The 22,547-nt window shown below is 33.0% G+C and overlaps 1 protein-coding gene across 6 annotated transcripts in view; it reads right to left on the minus strand.

Annotated features, from left to right (window-relative positions):
• LOC127701233 (importin-4-like) overlaps positions 1-22,547 on the minus strand; it is a 997,117-nt gene that overhangs the window by 679,342 nt on the left and 295,228 nt on the right. For all 6 annotated transcript variants that reach the window (XM_052205057.1, XM_052205056.1, XM_052205054.1 and 3 more), the window contains exon 14: positions 5,135-5,243. In XM_052205057.1, the coding sequence (XP_052061017.1) occupies positions 5,135-5,243 (109 nt within the window). The remainder of the gene's footprint in view (positions 1-5,134; positions 5,244-22,547) is intronic.

Genomic DNA, 22,547 nt, shown 5'->3' on the forward strand with positions numbered 1-22,547 from the left:
TGATCGATTGATTGATTGATTGATTGAAAGTTTGCATGACACTCTCTATGCGAGGCATCGGACTTGACGTTCATATTCTGACGAGGCTGCGTATTTGTATATCCCGCACTCCCAAACGAACCGTTTCAGGATTTCCTAATAAATAAAAATCCTAACATCCTCTTTTTTTTCTAATTTTCTCTATTTGCTACGAGAACTGATACTTCATGGTTTCTTTTATGTGTTGTGTGTACATTTTGTTTCAACTTGTAGGAAGAAAAAAAATGAGTAACATTTTGTCTTGGAAGTTTCACTTTCCATATTTGGATATGGATCTCGAATGTTTTATTCTAATTTTAGGTCCGCGCGCGTGATGATGTTTTGAAGTCACGTGACGCTCGAATATATATGTCTGGAGTTAGAATATTAATTTCTTTTCAGGGGAGACCGTTGAACAGAGCACATGTGTATTGATCAGAGAAACACGATAACTATTGTTTTTATTTTGTACAGGTCATTGATGTCGGATCACGCATACATATTACGTACACATGTTTACGGGAGCACAGATTTGTATTTTAATGCATGTTTAGAAATTTAATTGTAGGATTTCAGTAATATTTACGAACTTAAAGGAGCGATTTCTACGATATTGATTTTAATTTCGCAATCAAGCGGACCGCACGTGTCTCATAGATTAATTTCAGAAAATACATGAATTGGAGCAGATTTTTGCAGGGATGGATTTCTATTTCAAAAAGAAATTTGTACATAAGAAGGATTGGCATTTTACAGTATAATATACGGGACTAAAAGCGATTTTCTTTTCATAGAAATGGGATAACTTAAAAAAAAATCAGTTGAAAAAAAAAGGGGGGGAGTGTAGTGGTAGACTGTGGTTGATAATTGAGATAAGAAACATTTACAACATGATAGCTGCAAAGTTTGAAGTTTTGATAAGTAACTTGTTGATTCGACCATAACAGGGACATTGACCCTGTAATAAAACGACGCGTACCATTTCCACAAAAAATTTCTAGTAAACACGTGTCGCGACAAACTTTTTGGTTAAATTGATTTGTCGATATCTATAACTCTTTCTAGGAAGAAGCGATATGAACTGAATGTAAAAAATCACAACATGACCTTGACCTTTGACCTTGACCTAGTTTTCTATTCTTTAGGACCAAGGACCTCAAATCAACAGACCCTAGGTCTCTATCACTTATGGTTTACCAGTTACAAATGCATATCATTTATTTCAAATGCATTAGGGGAAATAACTCTCATATGGAGTCTTCGTATCGCTTCCGTCAAAATTGGACAAAAAATCCTGAGGATATAGCGAGCCATTTGGTAAAATAAATTTGTCGCTTTCTTTTACGGTTATGGAGGAGATGCAGTCACAAGGAAAACAGTGTTCAGGGAGATAACTCCTACAAAGAAAATTGTTCGACTTAGAATGAGTGAAAATAAAAAGCGCATAAACTGTATGATACTATATAAGAAATATCTAAGCGACATCTTGCGAAACAAAAATTTTACGCGAGAACAAAATTAGGCGGAAGAAAAAAATAATAATAATAATAATAATAATAATAATAATAATCAGAACAAATACAATAGGTCTTTCCACAGAAAAGTGGAAAGACCTAATAATCAGAACAAATACAATAGGTCTTTCCACAGAAAAGTGGAAAGACCTAATAATCAGAACAAAAACAATAGGTCTTTCCACAGAAAAGTGGAAAGACCTAATAATCAGAACAAATACAATAGGTCTTTCCACAGAAAAGTGGAAAGACCTAATAATAATAATAAGAAACGGGACAAAAACATAAAGTCCCCAAAACTCCGTTTTGGCGACTTAATAATAGGGAAAAAGAAACAGAGGAAAAGCAATATGTCACCCGACATTGTCGATCGGGTGACATAATAATAATAAGAAACGGGACAAAAACATAAAATCCCCAAAACTCCGTTTTGGCAACTTAATAATAGGGAAAAAGAAACAGAGGAAAAGCAATATGTCACCCGACATTGTCGATCGGGTGACATAACTAGATTTGCCATTGCAAGCAATAGCTGATGGCACCCTTCCCCATTGCCAGGTGAGCAGCAGCCATTTAGCAAATTCCAAAGTCAAAGAGTGCATCTACACATGCAAATTATCATTTTTGTAAAGTTTCATTAAGTTTGGAGCATTTTGAAATTTTGAACTTTTTTGCTGTTTCCATGGTTACGGCAGCCATTTGGAAAATTCCAACTGCAAAATGCAACTCTGCCCATGCCAGTTACCATTTCTGTAAAGTTTCATCCAGTTTGCAGCATTTTGATTTTTTTTTAAATTTTGGACATTTTTGCAGTTTCCATGGTTACAGTGGATAATTCCAAAATTCTAAAAGCAGACATCTCATTGCACATGTCGTAGAATAACAGTATGTCACCCCAACTCCATTGAGGGTGCCATAAAAAGAAACGTAGAATAACAGTATGTCACCCCAACTCCGTTGAGGGTGCCATAACTAGATTTGCCATTGCAAGCAATAGCGGATGTCACCCTTCCCCCATTGTCACTAGATTGCAGCCAGTTTTAAAATTTTATAGAACATTATACATTATTGGTATTTACTGTGCAGTTGTATAAGTCCCCAGTTGCCATGGTGTAACTAAATTTACATGTTTTTATATTCTTGAATAAATAATAGTTTAGTACTTAGGTAGTAATTGTATATATATGTACACTTCCGTCGTACTAAGTTATTACAAACTACAGACATGTATTAATTAGGAATTGAGGGTTGGTTTAATGCATTTGAGACAGCAACTCAAAGCAAGAATTATCAATTATGTGTTTAAAGAGTAGATATGGGGTAAATGAAAGAGACATTAACTTGATATTGATATAACTTATACTAGCTAGTATGTAGGTTTTATAGCTTATTGGTTCACTGTTGAAATTCTAGAAGGGTCAATACCCTGCAAATTTGGTTTAGGGAATGACAGTATGTGTCATGTTCTTGCTTCAGTTTTTTCACCCTATATAAATGGTCTACAAAAAGTGAAGTCATAAATTAGATTTAGTGCGCTGTTTGTGAAAAATTGCATTAAATGTAACAGTTAAAGTTCCGTAACTCTTGAACAACAAGCTGGAAAATTAAACAAAATCCCAAGGGAGCTTCCTTTCATCAATCCCCACACTAATGTAAAGTTTGGAGGAAATCAATTCGAGAATACTGGGGTAAGTGCACAATTTATGAAAAATTCCCTTAAATCTAAGGGTCAAAGTTCCATAACACTGGAATGACATATCCAAAAATTAAAAAAATCGACCGTCAATTCTAATGTTGGGTGAAAGTAACATGAGAATTGGTTAAAGCAAATTTGAGTTATCATAAGAAGTGTGTGTGTGTGGATGGATGGAAGGAAGGATGGACGGAGACATTGGTACATCATAAAACGTCCCGTCTTTGACAGGCGTATACAAATTGTTGAACGGCACTCATTTTCAAAACACACAAGATATTGCAGAAATAAACCTTTGATATACAGTTCATAAAAATCTGGCAAGAATTGTAAATGAGAGAGTGCTTACAAGACTTGACAGATGCAGTGTTCCCGGCTGCCCTAAATAGAAGGGCGGCCCGCCCTTGTTGCCCTTACCCCCACCATTCTGCCCTCCAAAGTAAAAGAATGCACCCCTCTGCCTTTTCAAAAAAATAAAATTTCCAAATTTCATGCCTACCGGCATTTCCGGTAAAATTGTTACCTGATTGTGTAACACTAATTAACTGACAATGGGATTAATTTAATATACCAAATGCTTTGGCAGTTTTATCACCTTTGTTAATGATTGTTTACTGCTATTTAGTGGATTTAAGATAATTGAACAAATACTAGATATTTAATACAGAATGAAATGTCCACATGTTATCCATTTGTAATGTTTATGTACAGCATGTACACCTGAAAAAATTAATTTCAGTAGGCATAACATAAAAAATAAAATCTTAAACAATTTTAAAGGCATACATAGTTTTGACTTAATTGGTAAAAAAAGTTTTGTTTCATAACCATGAGTATGAAATTTAAAGAAGAATCAAAGAAATTTGTACTTTGAACATAACAAGATTCACTTCCTGTTTTACCTCTTGTATTTTATAATCCTCCTGACATAGGAGCACTCAACAAATTAATTTTTAACAATGATGGAGACAAAAGTAACTGTTTATACCTTCTGCAATATATTATTGCATCAATATAATATGATCATCTCCTGTCTCACCTGTTATATTTATAAAACTCCTTACTGAGGAGCACTTTGGTGTGCACTTAAAAATACCTTTTTGTAACAATTCAAAAGATAATAAATAACTCTCAATAACATATATACTATATGTTTGAACAAGTAATTTAAATGTAGATAATTTAATTACATTAAACATTCAATTTTGCATGTATAACTCCATCTTTCAAAACGACTTGTTTATTTTTTTATAGATTGGTATAAGTTATAAAACATTGAAATTTCTGATGATTATTTTCCTTACCAAATGTACAAGTTTGTTTAGATTAACATCAAAATGATATGCTTTGCTTCATGGTATGATAATTTGATAAAAAAAATTCTTACTGGAGCCAACATGAAGAACATATTAATTTCTGAATATGGTTTAAATACAACTAATGTTCTCCAGCTGAGCCTAGCAATATTCAAGGTAATTTATACACTGTCCAACAGTGCCCTTAAAATCTGGGTTATAACGCTAAAGTGCCTTCAGACAACTAGCACCCTTCTACCCTGAGATTCAAGCTGGAACACTGAGATGGACATCAAGTATTTCTATATCCTTCACATAACTGTGCAGGGGTGGCAAAAACATATGCAATATAACAGAAGAATGATAGTTTTGTATGAGGACCTGTTGACCCTTGTCAGAACCCAAAATGGTTTATGTGACAGCATATAGGCAAAACTGCTATAAAACAATTTTCTGGCATGGACAAAAAGATGTGTCAATAGCTTATATTCCACCTTTTGGTCAATTGAGATCAAATGGGATAATTGTTTTGGCCTGTATGACAATGATGAAAAAAACAGCATCATCATATAAAAATTACGTTTTTGTATAAAAATGTAGTGTTCTCAACCTACCTGCAAATGTTCTGAAAACTGACCCATTGCAAACAAGGCTCCATTTCTCACACCTTGGTCTGGATCGTTCAGTCCTGTCACTACGCAGTGTAACAAAGCCTGAAGATGTCTGAAAATTTTTAACAATACTATAATATTAACATAATTTAACAAAGACAACATTTCACATTTCCTAGTTGAGTGAACCATGTTAACACATAATAATATGTTCCAAGATTGAAGTGACAATGAATTGATGGTAAATTATCTTAACCTAAAATTCAACCTAACAATGTACAGATTTCACACTACTAGTCTACTGTAAATTCAGAAATTTTGTGATGTTTTTATTAAAGTCATGTGAAACTTCAAATTCAAAACAAAAGTTGAATATGTTTTATATACTTGAATGGATAAGTTGTACTATAAAACAAGTGTACACGAACATAATTGTAAAAGAAAATCCTTTATATTATCAAAATCTTCATAAATATACTGCTATTGAATTATTGTCTTCCCCTACACTAATTCGCCAATATTTTCCCGTATGCAGTGACCTTAACTACGAGACCTCTCATTAGAACTTAGGCCACCGCACAGCGCATGTGTGAGGGGAAAACCGTGATAAAAGAATGTAAGCAAACGTGCACTAGAAGGTAAATGATTCTTCAAAAACAAATTAAATTCATCAAATCATTGTTAAGGAAAGGTTTAATTAACAAATGGGAATGCATGTATAATATAAAAATAAAATGCTCCGCTGGGGCGCAGCTTGATACGACCGCAGAGGTCGAACCCTGAACAGTTGGGGCACGTATGGACACAACAGTCAAGCTTGATACAGCACTGAATTTGGATTGTAATTAAATATTTGACACAGCATAGGTTTCTGACACAGAATGAATGTGGTCCAAGAACTTAAAAAATTTTAATTTACCTATTCAAACCATATCATTATTATTTGCTTTTATATATAAATCAGATATAACCAATTTAAAATGGAAAATTTTAAAGAAAAAAAAATCCCCCCCCCCAAATTTTTTGAACCCCCTTATGATTCATCACCCCCAAACTCAATCCCAGCCTTCCCTTTGTGATATGGTATCTTACAGTACAATTTCAGAGAGATCCGTACACTTGAACACAAGTTATTGTCTGGAAACTAGAAAAATGCTTGTTTTTTTGCCCCTTTTTGGCCCCAAATTCCTAAACCTTTAAGGCAATTACCCTCAAACTCAAACCCAGCTTTCCCTTTGTGATATGGAACCTTGCAGTACAATTTCATAAAGATTCATACACTTACACACAAGTTATTGTCCTGAAACTAGAAAAATGCTTGTTTTTTTGCCCCTTTATGGCCCCGAATTCCTAAAATTTTGAGGGAATTACCCCCAAAATCAATCCCAGCTCTCCCTTTGTGGTATGGTACCTTGCAGTACAATTTCAGAGAGATCCATACACTTAAACACAAGTTATTGTCTGGAAACTAGAAAAATGCTTATTTTTGGCCCCTTTTTGGCCCCTTATTCCTAAACGTTTTTGGCAATTACCCCCAAACTCAATTCCAGCTTTCCCTTTGTAATATGGAACCTTGTAGTACAATTTCATAAAGATCCATACACTTACACACAAGTAATTGTCATGAAACTAGAAAAATACTTGTTTTTTGCCCCTTTTTGGCCCCTAATTCCTAAAACTTGGAGGGAATTAACCCCAAAATCAATCCCAGCATTCCCTTTGTGATATGGAATCTTGTGGTACAATGTCAGAGAGATCCATACACTTACACACAAGTTTTTGACATGAAACTAGAAAAATGTGTTTTTTGCCCCTTTTTGGTCCCTAATTCCTAAAATTTGGAGGCAATTACCCCTAAAATCAATCCCAGCATTCCCTTTGTGATATGGAACCTTGTGGTACAATGTCAGAGAGATCCATACACTAACACACAAGTTATGTCTGGAAGTTACAAAAATGCTTATTTTTGGTCCTTTTTGGCCCCTAATTCCTTAACTGTAGGTACCATAACCCCCAAAATCAATCCCCACCTTCCTTTTGTGGTATCGAACCTTATGGTAAAATTTCATAGAGATCCATTCACTTAAACTAAAGTTAGAGTGCGAAAACCAATGTGTCTTCGGACGACGACGACGCCAACGTCATACCAATATACGACCACAAAATTTTTTTGCGGTCGTATAAAAACATCACGGCCCTATCAATTCACTTATTTTTCACATGCTCAACATGCTCTGTGTTGATTGTTTATCAATGTCTGGTAAAATTCAGCAACAAACTCGATAGTTAATTAGCTTGCAATCAACAAGCAATGAATGAAATATTATTTGTTAATAATACGTTATAGTTTGTAATAAATGTAAAAAAAAATGTGCATACAGGACTTAGTTTAGTATATATGTATGCATTGGTTCAATAATTTCAATAACATGTTAATTACATAAAACTTGTTTCATATGATTTTAATGCGAAAAATGCAAAAGTATCAGGTTCACAATAATAAAAACTAACATTCATTATTTCAGTAGTGATTTTCTCACAAAATATTTGCAATCACCAATGGTAAGTATTGATTTATAATTTGTATTATTTCATAACCCGAATATTCCAGCCTTTATATTCCGCTCACTACAATCAATCCACCTCTGTATCAAGGATCAGGAAATTTTTTCACACAATTTCGGTCATTTTTAGATGCTTTGAAAGTTTTGGTCTTTTTTTCAAACTATCGAAATTATTCACACTAGATTCATGGCATCAACTAACTCGTATGCTTTCATTGCATTTACTTCATGAAATTTCTTACCGGTTTTATAAAAATTTTCAAAATGAATTATGGAATGCAAAACTTTAAAATTGAAATTATTTAAAAGGCTCAAAACGGTAAATTTCTTAGGAATCGCCAACCCTTCTTCAGATTATGAAGACGAAAATAAAACTGGAAATTTCAAGTTATTACTTAATTATGAGTGATTCCTAATTCAATTACCAGATTCGTTCTGTTTACCAAATGACAGGAAATCATCATATTTTTTATTTTATTAGTTGTAAAAACATAAACAGTACCAATTTTAATGCACCAGATGCGCATTTCAACAATAAATGTCTCTTCAGTAATGCTCATGGCCAAAATATTTGAATATCCAAAATCTAATACAAATGTTGAAGAGCGAAGCAAACCAAAAGATCTAAAGTGTAGCCAAAGTGTTTGAATATAACTGACAATTAGTTTGACTTGTTTAATTTAGCATGAAATCTTTTTTGAATTTGACAATTAAGTGTCTAATCTGGTGAAGACAATTTTACGCATGTGTATTACAATTTACATAGTAAAAAAAGCAAATAATTGACTTGTGAAAAATTACTTTTTTCAACATACATTTAATAAAAGTTTTAATTTTTGAAATCAGAATTGGCGATTGTCTTTATTGAAAAGTTCTTAAAAAATGAAGTAAGTTATAATGGAAAAGAATTTCTTCAAAATATTAGTTCTGAGCTTGATCACTTCTGTCAGGTGTGAAGAACACAGGTAAAAAGTGATTAGCGATCATCATAAGCCAATAACTCCCGGAGCCTATCAGGGTATCATGATTATCATACTATACTGGAGTGGCAGTTTTATTACCAGAAAAGCATTTCAAAACAAAATTATGAAAAATGGCGATAAGAAACCGTATCTTAATGAAATGACCAAATTTTTTTCTGTAAAAAAATAAAAGTTGACCTAAATCCCAATCTACCATTTGGTCAATGACCTTTCAGTTTAGGTCATGACTGAAAAATATGACTGTTTCTGGACCCTTGCTCTGGAGAACACCGACGGTAAGAGGGCGCTGAACTAATCTGACCTAAATCCCAATTTACCATATCCGTCACAGACCTTTCAATTTAGGTCATGACTGGCAAATATGACTGCTTCTAGACCCTTGCTCTGGAGGACACTGACCGTAAGAGGGCCCTGAATTATTCGAGTTAATTCTTTCATTAAAATTCATTGATATCATTAAATGCACAAATCTAGTCTTGTGTAGATATTACTCTAAGGTTAATAAGTTTGTGAATTTCACTTAATTCTCCGAGGGCTACATAAGTTTATAAACAGGATATAAACTACACAGTAATGGCAAGTATTGATTTATAATTCATATTCTGTCATTAAAATCCAGTGAATCATTATTGATAACATAACATAACAGTAGTTATGCATCAAGATCATATGATTGTTGCAATTATATAGAAATATTTTCAATCATATCTGTTGTTTATGCATACCTATACATGTCATTAATGTACTTAATTAGAACATCTATGATTTTGAATATATATCTTTGAATGAGAATACATTGGTTTATTTGTATTTTGTACTCCTCTGAATGCCTTTTTTAAAAGTATTTAGTCTAAATAATTCAGTTTTATAAGGGTCAGGTCAACACATATCATGGGGGATATCCCCCATAAAGCGAGAAAGTTGGCAGGTCTGCAGGGTTGGCATTTTTTACATACTTTTGAACAGATAAAATTAAATCAGCGTTTTCTTCAGCACTCAAAGCATCATCACTAAATATTAATAAATCTCATCTTTTAAACAACAAATTGAAAGTAGAGTTGGCTGCTATCTTTAACTTTTTATTTTTAATCAGATAGGGGAAAAAGTGCTAGGGTAGGGGGTTAAAATATGCTTGGTTGGGAACCAGAACAACACATATATTTTTATTTGGCCTTATGCTAAAATGGCAAACTACATCAGTTGTTGACTCCAGCCATGTAAATGCCTTACAATGAATGAATTTTGCAGGACATGTTTGGGAAATATGACTGTTTGAGAAGATATATATTAAACCCTAATTTAACATAATTCAACTTAATAAACATGTTTACTTGGTTTATTGACAATTCTTCAATATTTAAACTATCTAATTCTCGTTTATTTAACAATTGTGAAACAAAAGATGGGCTCGGTGTTTATTTAGCAATTAAAATTGTTATAGGAAAGATATAGTGTAACAAGTATTTGATGTATAATATAATTTTCATATCATACTTCTTATGAATATATGTCAATTAAAAACAAATTCTGGAAAAATACAGAAATTACTTAGATTAAGTATAACAAGAGTGCACATGTTGAAAGTCTTAAGATAAAGGTTTTACTACAAGTATCACATAAACTTATCATTATCAATGATCCATGAAAATGAGGTCAAGGTCAAATAAACCATGCCAAACAGATAAGTTCACCTCACAGTCAGTCCATAAACCAAATATAGCTGAAATATTGTTTATAGTATCCAAGAAATAGACCAACCCATGAAAACTGAGTATTGACCAATGAACAATGAAAATGATGCCAAGGTCAGATGAAACCTGCCAGACTGACATTGACATGTACACCTTACAATCACTCCATACAACACATATAGTTGACCTTATAACTACATACAGTATCTGAGAAAACAACCTACTCATGAAACATATTTTAATTTTTTGTCTAATTCGTAGCTTATACCCCTTCAACAAGATGACAAGACATTAAGATGCCAACAATGAAAACAGAGTGCAAAGAAACAATCTACAATACAATTTGCAATTTATACATGTTTAGTCTGTGGTCTGACATTTAATCTCAGAATTCATTCTGATGAAAAGATGTGAGCAACTCATTTGGAATGGTGGTCTTAGCTGTGAACATATGATCTATTTATTACTGTGTTCCACAAAATAAAGTTCAATTTCAAAGTTTCTAATATAAATTGAAATAAAAATAAATATACTTATAAGCCAAATATCTCTGTTACAAAATAAAACTCTAAAAACTAGAGGCTCTCAAGAGCCTGTGTTGCTCACCTGTATTTACTGATGCTTTGGAAATCATGTAAAATAAGGTTAAAATCATAATTAATAGTATTAGATATAAGATATTATAATGATATCTAAGATAATAACAAATAAAAACTGCAAAATTTTTGTAAAATTACTAACTCAGGGGCAGCAACCCAACAACGGGTTGTCGGATTCGTCTGAAAATTTCAGGGCAGATAAATCTAAATCTGATCACATTTTTGCCACCTGTCAAATTTGCTCTAAATGCTTTAGTTTCAAAGATATAAACCAAAAACTGCATTTTAGCCCTATGTTCTATTTTTAACCAAGTCAGCCATGATGGTTGGAAGGCGGGGTCATCGGACAAATTTTTTAAACAAGATACCCTAATAATGATTATGGCCAAGTATGGTTAAATTTGTCTCAGTAGTTTCAGGGTAGAAGATTTTTGTAACAGATTACAAAAATTTACAAAAAATTGTTAAAAATTGACTATAAAGGGCAATAACTCCTAAAGGGGTCGACTGACAATTTTGGTCATAACTTATTTGTAGATCTTACTTTGCTGAACATTATTGCTGTTTACAGTTTATCTCTATAATAATATTCAAGATAATAACCAATAAAATGCTTCGCTGGGCGCAGCTTGATACGACCGCAGAGGTCAAACCCTGAACAGTTGGGGCAAGTATGGACACAACATTCAAGCTTGATACAGCTCTGAATTTGGATTGTGATTAAATATTTGACACAGCATAGGTTTCTGACACAGAAAGAATGTGGTCTAAGAACTTGAATTTTTTTAATTTACCTATTATGGTCCAATGTCCAAAATCAAAATACATGGTTAGATTCAGCATATCAAAGAACCCCATATATTCAATTTTTGTTGAAATCAAACAAAGTTTAATTTTGGACCCCAACTTGGACAAACTTGAAAACTGGGTCCATAATCAAAAATCTTAACACATGTTTAGATTCAGCATATCAAAGAACCCCAAGAATTCAATTTTTGTTAAAATCAAACTAAGTTTAATTTTGGACCCTTTGGACCTTAATGTAGACCAATTTAAAAAAGGGACCCAAAATTAAAAATCTAAAAACACGGTTAGATTTGGCATATCAAAGAACCCCAATAATTCAATTTTTGATGAAATCAAACAAAGTTTAATTTTGGACCCTTTTGATCTCAATATGAACCAATTTGATAGCGGGGCCCACAAAGAAAAAATCAAAATACATGGTTAGATTCAGCATATCAAAGAACCCCATATATTCAATTTTTGTTGAAATCAAACAAAGTTTAATTATGGACCCCAATTTGGACCAACTTGAAAACTGGGCCAAAAATCTAAAATCTAAATACTTGTTTAGATTCAGCATATCAAAGAACCACATATATTCAATTTTTGTTGAAATCAAACAAAGTTTAATTTTGGACCCCAACTTGGACCAACTTGAAAACTGGGCCCATTATCAAAAATCTAAACACATGTTTAGATTCAGCATATCAAAGAACCCCAAGAATTCAATTTTTGTTAAAATCAAACTAAGTTTAATTTTGGACCTTTTGGACCTTAATGTAGACCAATTTAAAAAACGGGACCCAATATTAAAAATCTAAATACACGGTTAGATTCAGCATATCAAAGAACCCCATATATTCAATTTTTGTTGAAATCAAACAAAGTTTAATTTTGGACCCCAATTTGGACAAACTTGAAAACTGGGCCAAAAATCAAAAATCTAAATACATGTTTAGATTCAGCATATCAAAGAACCCAAAATATTCAATTTTTGTTAAAATCAAACAAACTTTCATTTTGGACGCTTTGGACCTTAATGTAGACTAATTTGAAAACTGGACCCAAAATTAAAAATCTAAATACACGGTTAGATTTGGCATAACAAATAAATAAATGTGGTCAAAGATTTTACAAATCTAATGCGCCATACTGTGCATTTAAAGATTACTTCTTGAAATTTTTCAATATTTGAAATTTGAAAAAAAAAATAATATTTGAAGAATAATTCTTTTTAATTTCTGAAATCTGAAATGAGAAAAAATTGACCCCCCACAATTTCTTTTTACCCCCCCCCCCCCCCCCTCCTTTTTTTTCCCCAAAAAATTCTTTCCCTCAAGATATGGTCATAATCTCAATTCAAATTACCAATGGAGTTTGCAATCATAATTACCCATTTAAATTTACCATAGTGCTTACTTAATCTATTTTATAATAGAATTTAAAATATAGTATCAAATCTTTCATATGGATTTTTTTGTAAAAAAAAAGATGCAACATTTGCAGATATTTTTACTGGTCTTCCTTTATAAATATGCATTTCTTCAAACATTATTTAAAGCAGTGTAAGGGAAGTAACCAAAACGTTGTATTTGGATTACCTCCCTTACACTGTTTTAAATTATCTTAATTGTTCATTAACCATTACTTTATACATAATTTAAAAGCAGTGTAAGGGAGGTAATTTCAATGATAAATTTGATTTATCTCCCTTACACTGCTTTAAATTATGTTTTGTACTAAAGTATTTGTCCATTAACCAGGACAACCTTGTTTTTCCCCCTTTTTTGCCCCTAATTCCTAAATGGTTTGAGCCATAACCCCCAAAGCAAATCCTAACCATCCCTTTGTGGTATGGAAAATTGTAGTATAATTTCAGAGAGATCCATACACTGTTCTTCAGTTATTGTCTGGAAACTAGAAAATGCTTATTTTTGGCCCCTTTTTGGCCCCTAATTCCTTAACTGTTTGTACCATAACCCCCAAAATCAATCCCAACCTTCCTTTTGTGGTATGTAACCTTATGGTAAAATTTCAAAGAGATCCATTCACTTAAACTAAAGTTAGAGTGCGAAAACCAATGTGTCTTCGGACGACGACGCCGGACAACGACGACGCCGCCAACGTCATACCAATATATGACAGCAAAAATTTTTTGCGATCGTATAAAAACTGCAAAATTTCCTTAAAATTACCAATTCAGGGGCAGCAACCCAACAACAGGTCAGATTTGTCTGAAAATTTCAGGGAAGATAGATCTTGACATGTTAATCAGTTTTACCCTATTTCAGATTTACTCTAAATGCTTTGGTTTCAGAGATATAAGTCAAAATCTACATTTTACCCCTATGTTCTATTTTTAGCCATGGCAGCCATCTTGGTTGATTGGCGGGATCATCGGACACATTTTTAAAACTAGATACCCTAATGATGATTGTGGTCAAGTTTGGTTAAATTTGGCCCAGTGGTTTCAGAGGAGAAGATTTTTGTAAAAAGCTAACGACGACGGACACCAAGTGATGAGAAAAGCTCACTTGGCCCTTCGGTCCAGGTGAGCTAAAAATTAATAGAATGACCAAAATAATACATATTACATTACTTGACTGAATGATTTATAAATCTCGTCTTGCTCATCATTTTTGCTATATAAAGTTTTTCTTTGTCTATTATAGTTTTTGCATATTATGAAAAAATGGGTAATAATCATCATTAAAGGGCAATTACTCCTTATAAAAAGTCAACTGACAAGTTTGAACATCAGAAAAATTTGTCAGTTGGTGTCCTGTTGATCTTTTTTGCTGTTTACAGTTTTCCTTTTTTCTGATATATTTTTGACCAAAACTAGAAAAATGTTTATTTTTGGCCCCTTTTTGGCCCCTCATTCCTAAACATTTTGGGCAATTACCCCCAAACTCAATTCCAGCTTTCCCTTTGTGATATGGAACCTTGTAGTACAATTTCAGAAAGATCCATACACTTACACACAAGTTATTGTCCTGAAACTAGAAAAATGCCTGTTTTTTTGCCCCTTTTTTGCCCCTAATTCCTAAAATTTTGAGGCAATTACCCCCAAAATCAATCCCAGCCTTCCCTTTGTGGTATGTACCTTACAGTAGTACAATTTTCAGAGAGATCCATACACTTGAACACAAGTTATTCTCTGGAAACTAAAAAAATGCTTATTTTTGGCCACTTTTTGGCCCCTTATTCCTAAAAGTTTTGGGCAATTACCCCCAAACTCAATTCCAGCTTTCCCTTTGTGATATGGAACCTTGTAGTACAATTTCATGAAGATCCATACACTTACACAGAAGTTATTGTCATGAACTAGAAAAATGCTTGTCTTTTGCCCCTTTTTTGGCCCCTTATTCCTAAAATTTTTAAGCAATTACCCCCAAAATCAATCCCAGTATTCCCTTTGTGATATGGAACCTTGTGGTACAATGTCAGAGAGATCCATGCACTAACACACAAGTTATGTCTGGAAGTTACAAAAATGCTTATTTTTGGCCCCTAATTCCTTAGCTGTTGGTACCATAACCCCCAAAATCAATCCCAACCTTCCTTTTGTGGTATTGAACTTTATGGTAAAATTTCATAGAGATCCATTCACTTAAACTAAAGTTAGAGTGCGAAAACCAATGTGTGTCTTCGTACGACGACGCCGACCTCATACCAATATACGACCGCAAAATTTTTTACGGTCGTATAAAAACAAAAACAAATTGGTAAACATCGTCATTTAAAGGGGCAATTTAGACAAAAAATTTAAATAAAATTTTGTTTTGTTTCAAACAGTTATAAAAGAGGAATAATGAAATAATGTTTTGCTATTAGCAGTCAGTTTGGTTCAATTTGGTCAAAATAAGATTGAAAACATCGCAAATGTATTAATTCAACCTTAGTTGAACCCTAATTCATGTAACCCTAACTTGACCTTAAACTGAAGATGGGTTGTGCATGCCCTAAGCGTGTTAAGTTATTAAAAAGAAAAGAATGTCAACATTGAAAAAAGAAACAAGGAAGCCACCATAAAAAAAACATTTCTTCGACTGATTCACTCCACAAGAAATCATTCATATCCAGGCAAAACCATGAATTACATGTCTTAAATCTATGACATGAAATCAAACAGACCTGGATAAATCGTAATTACATAACTCCACCTGCTTCCCAGTCTATTTATAATTATATTTATGTTTATACAGGTGTAATGACTATCGACAGTCTTCGGAGGTAATCTGGATGGTTAATTAGATGATGTCTAGTCTAGTATAAAAACGAAATGCTGATACATCATATCGAGTCCATTTCTTCTGGACTTTTCGTAATTTGGATTTATGCTTCAGTATGTTATGAATCAAATATGATACTAGAGTCAAATTGGTGATCAGGAATTTGACAGATAATGCCCCTTTAAGGGCATTAACTCAGATAACTCATATTAGGAGTCGTTTGACAGTTTTGGTGTAAATGGAAAGTAGGTAGATCTCAACATTCTGAACATTTCTGCTCTGTCAGATTTCTTTTTATCACATTTTGCATACCTGTCAACCTCTGAAAATGAAACTGCATGTCATAACATGTCAGAGCATAACTGTTGTCTGCTCTTTGGTCGGGTTGTTGTCTCTTTGACATATTCCCCATTTCCATTCTCAATTTTATTATCGAAGAAGAAAATGTCAGGTCATACACACTTTTTTAGGTTGAATTTAAGCATTTAGAGTTATTTTTTCATATTTTATAACATATACCAGTTTCCTACACATATTCACAATTGTGAAGTCTTTGCTACCCATTATTTCAAATTTTAATTTATGTTTTCATTTCAACTTCATTTATTTGATAAATATCTATTATTAATCAAATATCGATATAAAGTAATACCCTCTAATTGTTTCATTCACACTTTATTTTGTTGATGAATTTTATAAACCCCAACTACAACTAGAGCTGTCCACTAATACTCCCCTGATCGGTCAATCTGAAAGAATCATATTGATCCAGGAACAAAGTCTGAGATTAGTATACTGTGAATTCAGAAATTAAAGGTCAATCTCAGTATGATGCTTCTGCATACAAAGTTTTGTCAATCTAAGTGCTAGAGTAAAAAATGTATGCACCAAACAGGAATCAGTCAATGTTTTACTATCATAGGGGTCAAAGGTCAAATTCAAGTTCAGAGTGACCTGACTTTGATATATGACACCCCCTCATTCCATGATGTATCAGCATTCCAAGTTTGGTCAACCTAAGTTCTGTGATACATAAGTTATAATCAGGACACAAATCAGACAAGGTTTTACTATCATAGGGGTCAAAGGTCAGAGAGACCTGACTTTGAAATAATATTACACACCCCAAGCTCATGATGAAGCTGCATACCAGGTTTGGTTAAAATAAGTTTTACGGTATAAAAGATATAAGTTGGACATGAATTGGATAAGGTTATACTAGCATAGGGGTCAAAGGTTAAAGTGATATGTTTGGTATATAACACACCCCAAGCCCAAGTTTGGCTAACCTATGTTTTAAAGTACAAAAGTTATGCATTAGAAACGAATTGGACAAGGTTTTACTATCATAAGGGTCAAAGATCAAAGTCAAGGACAGAGTGACCTGACTTGAGTATGTGACACATCCCCAGCCCATGATGCAACTGCATACCAAGTTTGGTTATCCTAAGGTTTACGGTACAAATGGTATGCACTGGACACAAATTGGACAAGGTTTTACTATCATAGTGGTCAGAGGTCAAAGTCAAGGTCAGAGAGACCAGATTTTGGTATATGACACACATCCAGCCCATGGTGCAGGACGTACAGACAGATGGACATGGTGATTCCAAAAAAAACCCCAAACTTTGCGGGGGTATAATAAGAAATCAGATTAGCTTATGTCCTCCTATACACAGGAGGAAGATGAAGATAAAAAAGAATTTACTGTTTACATTCTGTGGAATTTGGAGAGCACATGGATTTTAGGTGATAACAAAATTGTATGGTTCAAATTTGTTTAGGGACTTGTTTGTATCTCTTAAACAGATATGTATTTACAGGTTCAGATTGATTTTAAGACAAATTTAATAGGATAATTGATATTTTTGCAAACCGCAAATTTTATAAATCAGGAGATAACATTCTATGTCAAGCTTTCTGGAGCACATATTAACGAGATGATTAGTAAATTGTTACCTTCCAATCAAAGGAGTGTCAAAATTCTGTGTTGATAGCTGTAAATCATTCATGATCAATTGAGAGCTAATTATCAAAATTCCTGTTCAGAAGGAATTTCAAATTTGCCATTTTTCACAGGAAAATCTAGCATTTTAGACATTGGAAGTCTCATACAATTAGAATATGGATGAAAACAGGTCATATGCTGAAATCTTGAGTTATTTGATGACCTAATTGGGTACATGTATTGCAAAATCTCAGGTGATTTCTTATCTTCACGATGTGACCAGCAAAAATCGGGTCAGTTGACAGGTATGACCTTGGTATCTTAGTTTTTAACATGAATATATACAGTGTTTAAAAATTACTAGTCAATATCAACAAAATAATAAATACAAAAGTTAAATACCCACCCTCCCTCATCAATTTTTAAGAAGTCATTGTCTGAGAACCAGAAAATATGTTACATGGCCTAATGACATACTACTTGAAAAAAACTGCTCTCAAGATATAACCCAAATCTTTTGCAGTTTATTGTGCATATTTACATAGACATGAGAAATATTGGGAACTATATTTCAGTGTGTATAGATTTAGTATCTTACCTAGCTACATCCTGTTTTGGGAGGCCGGTGCCTTAGGAACTTTAAATCTTTCAAAAAAACTTTAACCTGATACAGATCAGACAAAGGAATGGTGGAACAGATGGATGTAGATCAGAATACATAATATCTCCTACTATCATCAGCTAGGCATAAAAATGTACTGTGTCTAAATACGCATTGCATTCCATTTCTTACAAATAATAATAAATAAATGGGGAATGTGTCCATGGGACACAGATGATGCCCCCGCTTACATATAACGTTAAACAGGAACATAACTCAAGAACTGTAAAAGTGACTCTACCCAAATTTGTACTTGATCTGAGTTTTGTGGTAATAAGCATTGTTTATAAGTTTCATAACATTTATTTGAGGCAAACTTAAGTTAGAGAACGGAAACGAAAAATTCAGCAATTTTTCCATTGTAAAGGGGCATAACTCTAGAACAGTAAAAGTGACGCCACCAAAATTCGAACTTGATTTGTTGTAATTAGCATTGTGCATAAATTTCATAACATTTGGTTGAGGCAAACTAAGGTAGGAGAACAGAAACGAATATTTCAGCAATTTTTCCATTTGTAAAGGGGCATAACTCTAGAACGGTAGAAGTGACGCCACCAAAATTCAAACTTGATCTGTGTTTTGTGGTAATAAGCATTGTGTATAAGTTTCATAACATTTGGTTGAGACAATTTTAAGTTAGAGAACAGAAACGAAAAAATTCAGCATTTTTTCCATTTGTAAAGGGGCATTACTCTAGAACAGAAAAGTGACGCCACCAAAATTCGAACTTGATCTGTGTTTTGTGGTAATAAGCATTGTGTATAAGTTTCATAACATTTGGTTGAGGCAAACTAAAGTTGGAGAATGGAAACGAAAAAAATTCATCAATTTTTCCATTTGTAAAGGGGCATTACTCTAGAACAGAAAAGTGACGCCACCAAAATTCAAACTTGATCTGTGTTTTGTGGTAATAAGCATTGTGCATAAGTTTCATAACATTTGGTTGAGGCAAACTAAAGTTAGAGAACGAAAACCAATTTTGGGACGTACATATATACGTACGTACAGACGGACAAGGGTAAAACTTAATGCCCCCTCCGCTATGGCGGGGGCATAAAAATTTGTAAGGGGTTCCGCAGAACCCTGTGTCTCCCCTTCGATTACTGCTGTCAGTGTAAAAGTGTAATGTTGACTTAAAAGGTGAGTCCATTTATCAGTAAGATACAGAATTTAAAAAAAAAATCAAACTTTTTTTTTAGATTCTATTTCATGGTCTTGAAGATTAGCTCCTGTCCAAGTTCATAACAATCCATGAAGCTTTACAAATTTATCATGTCAAAAAAGTTGAATCCCAGAACTGTCTGTAAATGTTTACTGTAAAAAGCTAAGTCCATCTATCAGAAAAATACTGAATTTAATGAAAAAAATAAATTTCAAAAGTTTGCTTCAGACATTATCTCTTAATCATAAAAAAAGGTTCTGTCAATGTTTCATAAAATTCGATTAAGGTTTGACAAAGTAATTGATGCGAAAAAAATTTAAACCCAGACTGTATTTACTTGTTAAATGTAAAACAAGAGTGCACACGCTGAAATGTCTCGCCTACTATACTGACCATTGATTTTATGTTGATAGTCCTACATATAAAGTTTTACTACAAGTATCACATTAACATTTATGATCCAAGAAAATGAGGCCAAGGTCAGATAAACCAAGCTGGAAATACATGTACACCTTTAATACAATCCCTCCATACACAGAATATAGATGACCTATTGCTTATAGTATAAAAGAAACAGACCAAACCATGGACATTCTATATTGACCAATGAACCATGAAAATGAAGTCAAGGTCATTTGAACCCTGCCAGACAGACATGTACACATTAAAATCATTCCAAATATAGTTGACCTATTGCTTAAGGTATCTAAGAAAAAAAGTTAACCAGGAAAACTGAACATTGACCAATCAAGCATGAAAATGAGGTGAAGGTCAGATGATACCTACCAGACAGACATATACACCTTACAATCATTCCATACACCAAATATAGTTGACCTATTGCTTAAAGTGTAAGAAAAACAGACCAAAACACAAAAACTTAACATAAGCAATGAACCATGAAAATGAGGTCAAGGTCAAATAAAACCCGTCTGACTGACATGTACATCATTAAATATTCCCATACACAAAATATAGTTGACCTACTGCATACAGTAGTAGGAAAACAGACCAAAACACAAAAACTTAACATTTAGCAATGAACCTTGAAAATGAGGTCAAGGTCAAATAAAACATGCCAGACTGACATGTACATCGTAAAAGATTTCTATACACCAAATATAGTTGACCTACTGCATACAGTATTAGATTTGATTTGATTTTGGTGTTTTAACGCCACTTTTAAGCACCGCTTTTGGGCTATTTCGTGGCGGCCAGTTTTTATTGGTGGAGGAAGCCGGAGTGCCCAGAGAAAACCACCGACTTCGATAGGAAAATACAGTATAAGAAAAACAGACCAAAACACAACAAGAGTGCACACGTTGAAATGTCTCGCCTTCTTTACTAATCATTGATATTTTGTTGATAGTCCTAAATATAAAGCTTTATTACAACTGTCACATAAACTTAACATTAACCAAGAAAACTAAACATTGACCAATGAACCATGAAAATGAGGTCAAGGTCAGATGAACCATGCCAGGCAGACATGTACAGTTAACAATTCTTCCATATAACAAATATAGTTGACCTATTGCTTATAGTTTAAGAAAAACAGACCAAAACACAAAAACTTAACATTGAGCAATGAACCATGAAAATGAGGTCAAGGTCATATAAAACCTGAGCGACTGACATATAGATCATAAAATATTTCCATACACCAAATATAGTTGACCTATTGCATATACAGTACTTGCAACCTTAGGCGTTACTGTTTTAGCGATCAATCAGCGGTCATCGATCAGTCACCGATCAGTCAAGTTCGCGTCAAACTCACGTCACCAATCCGTCAGACTTATAGTAAAAGTATTTGACTGATCGGACGGATTGGACGGATAGGACCGATCGACCTTTCTGACGAATTGAACTCTACTACGTCACATGATAAACTAATACAAATTACGAAATCTTAGTTTCGTTTCATTTAATTAAAATGGCGACATGGAAAATACAAAACTTTCAAGTACAAATGATCAACATCTTTTTTTATTAATTATTTAGCACAGTTTTAAGAATTTAAAAAGAAAAAAAATATGCATATAAAACTAAATTTAAATATTACTATTAAAGAATGGCCATTTTCGTTTTAATTTAGGTAATATTTTTTCAAACCCGGACATTTCTAAAACGGTGTTCATCGCGATTTTCAGTGATTTTATTATTTTCCGAAAATGCTCTTGAAAATAAAATGAAATGATCATTTACTGCAAATTTCGATGTATTATTTTTAAATATTTTTAAGTATTTTATCCTTATAATCTTAAAATTCTTTAAACAAACTTATCTCGAGGCCATTAAAATAACAAATCACAAATAGGAAATAAAAATGCTGCAAATTCTCTTAAAAATAAAAAAAATATTGGTAATTTTAAACAACGAGAACAACATTATAGTATATTTTTTCTGATAGTCTTTAAAATTAATAAAAAATAATCAATCCTAAGCTATAAAAAGTACAAAAATCCAATGACGGTCAATAATTTCCATTCAAATAAAGGAATTATTGCATTCTATTTCAACAAAAACAAAAGTTTCTGCATATTTATCCTTCTTTATTCACATTTTATTAAAAATTACTTATCTAAAGGCATTTATAATGACTGATAGGAATTGCATTGCACTATTTCTGATATAAAAGAAGAAATATTTGTATTTTTATGCAATGCGAATATTGAATTTAGTATCTGATCTCTTAAATTCAACATATTTTATAAGATGCAACCAATTCTGATGTACAAAAAGTACTGAAATCAAATGGTGATTCATTATTTCTATCAAAATGAA

This window comes from Mytilus californianus, unplaced genomic scaffold (assembly GCF_021869535.1).
Source record: "Mytilus californianus isolate M0D057914Y unplaced genomic scaffold, xbMytCali1.0.p SCAF_5, whole genome shotgun sequence".
NCBI lineage: Eukaryota > Metazoa > Mollusca > Bivalvia > Mytilida > Mytilidae > Mytilus > Mytilus californianus.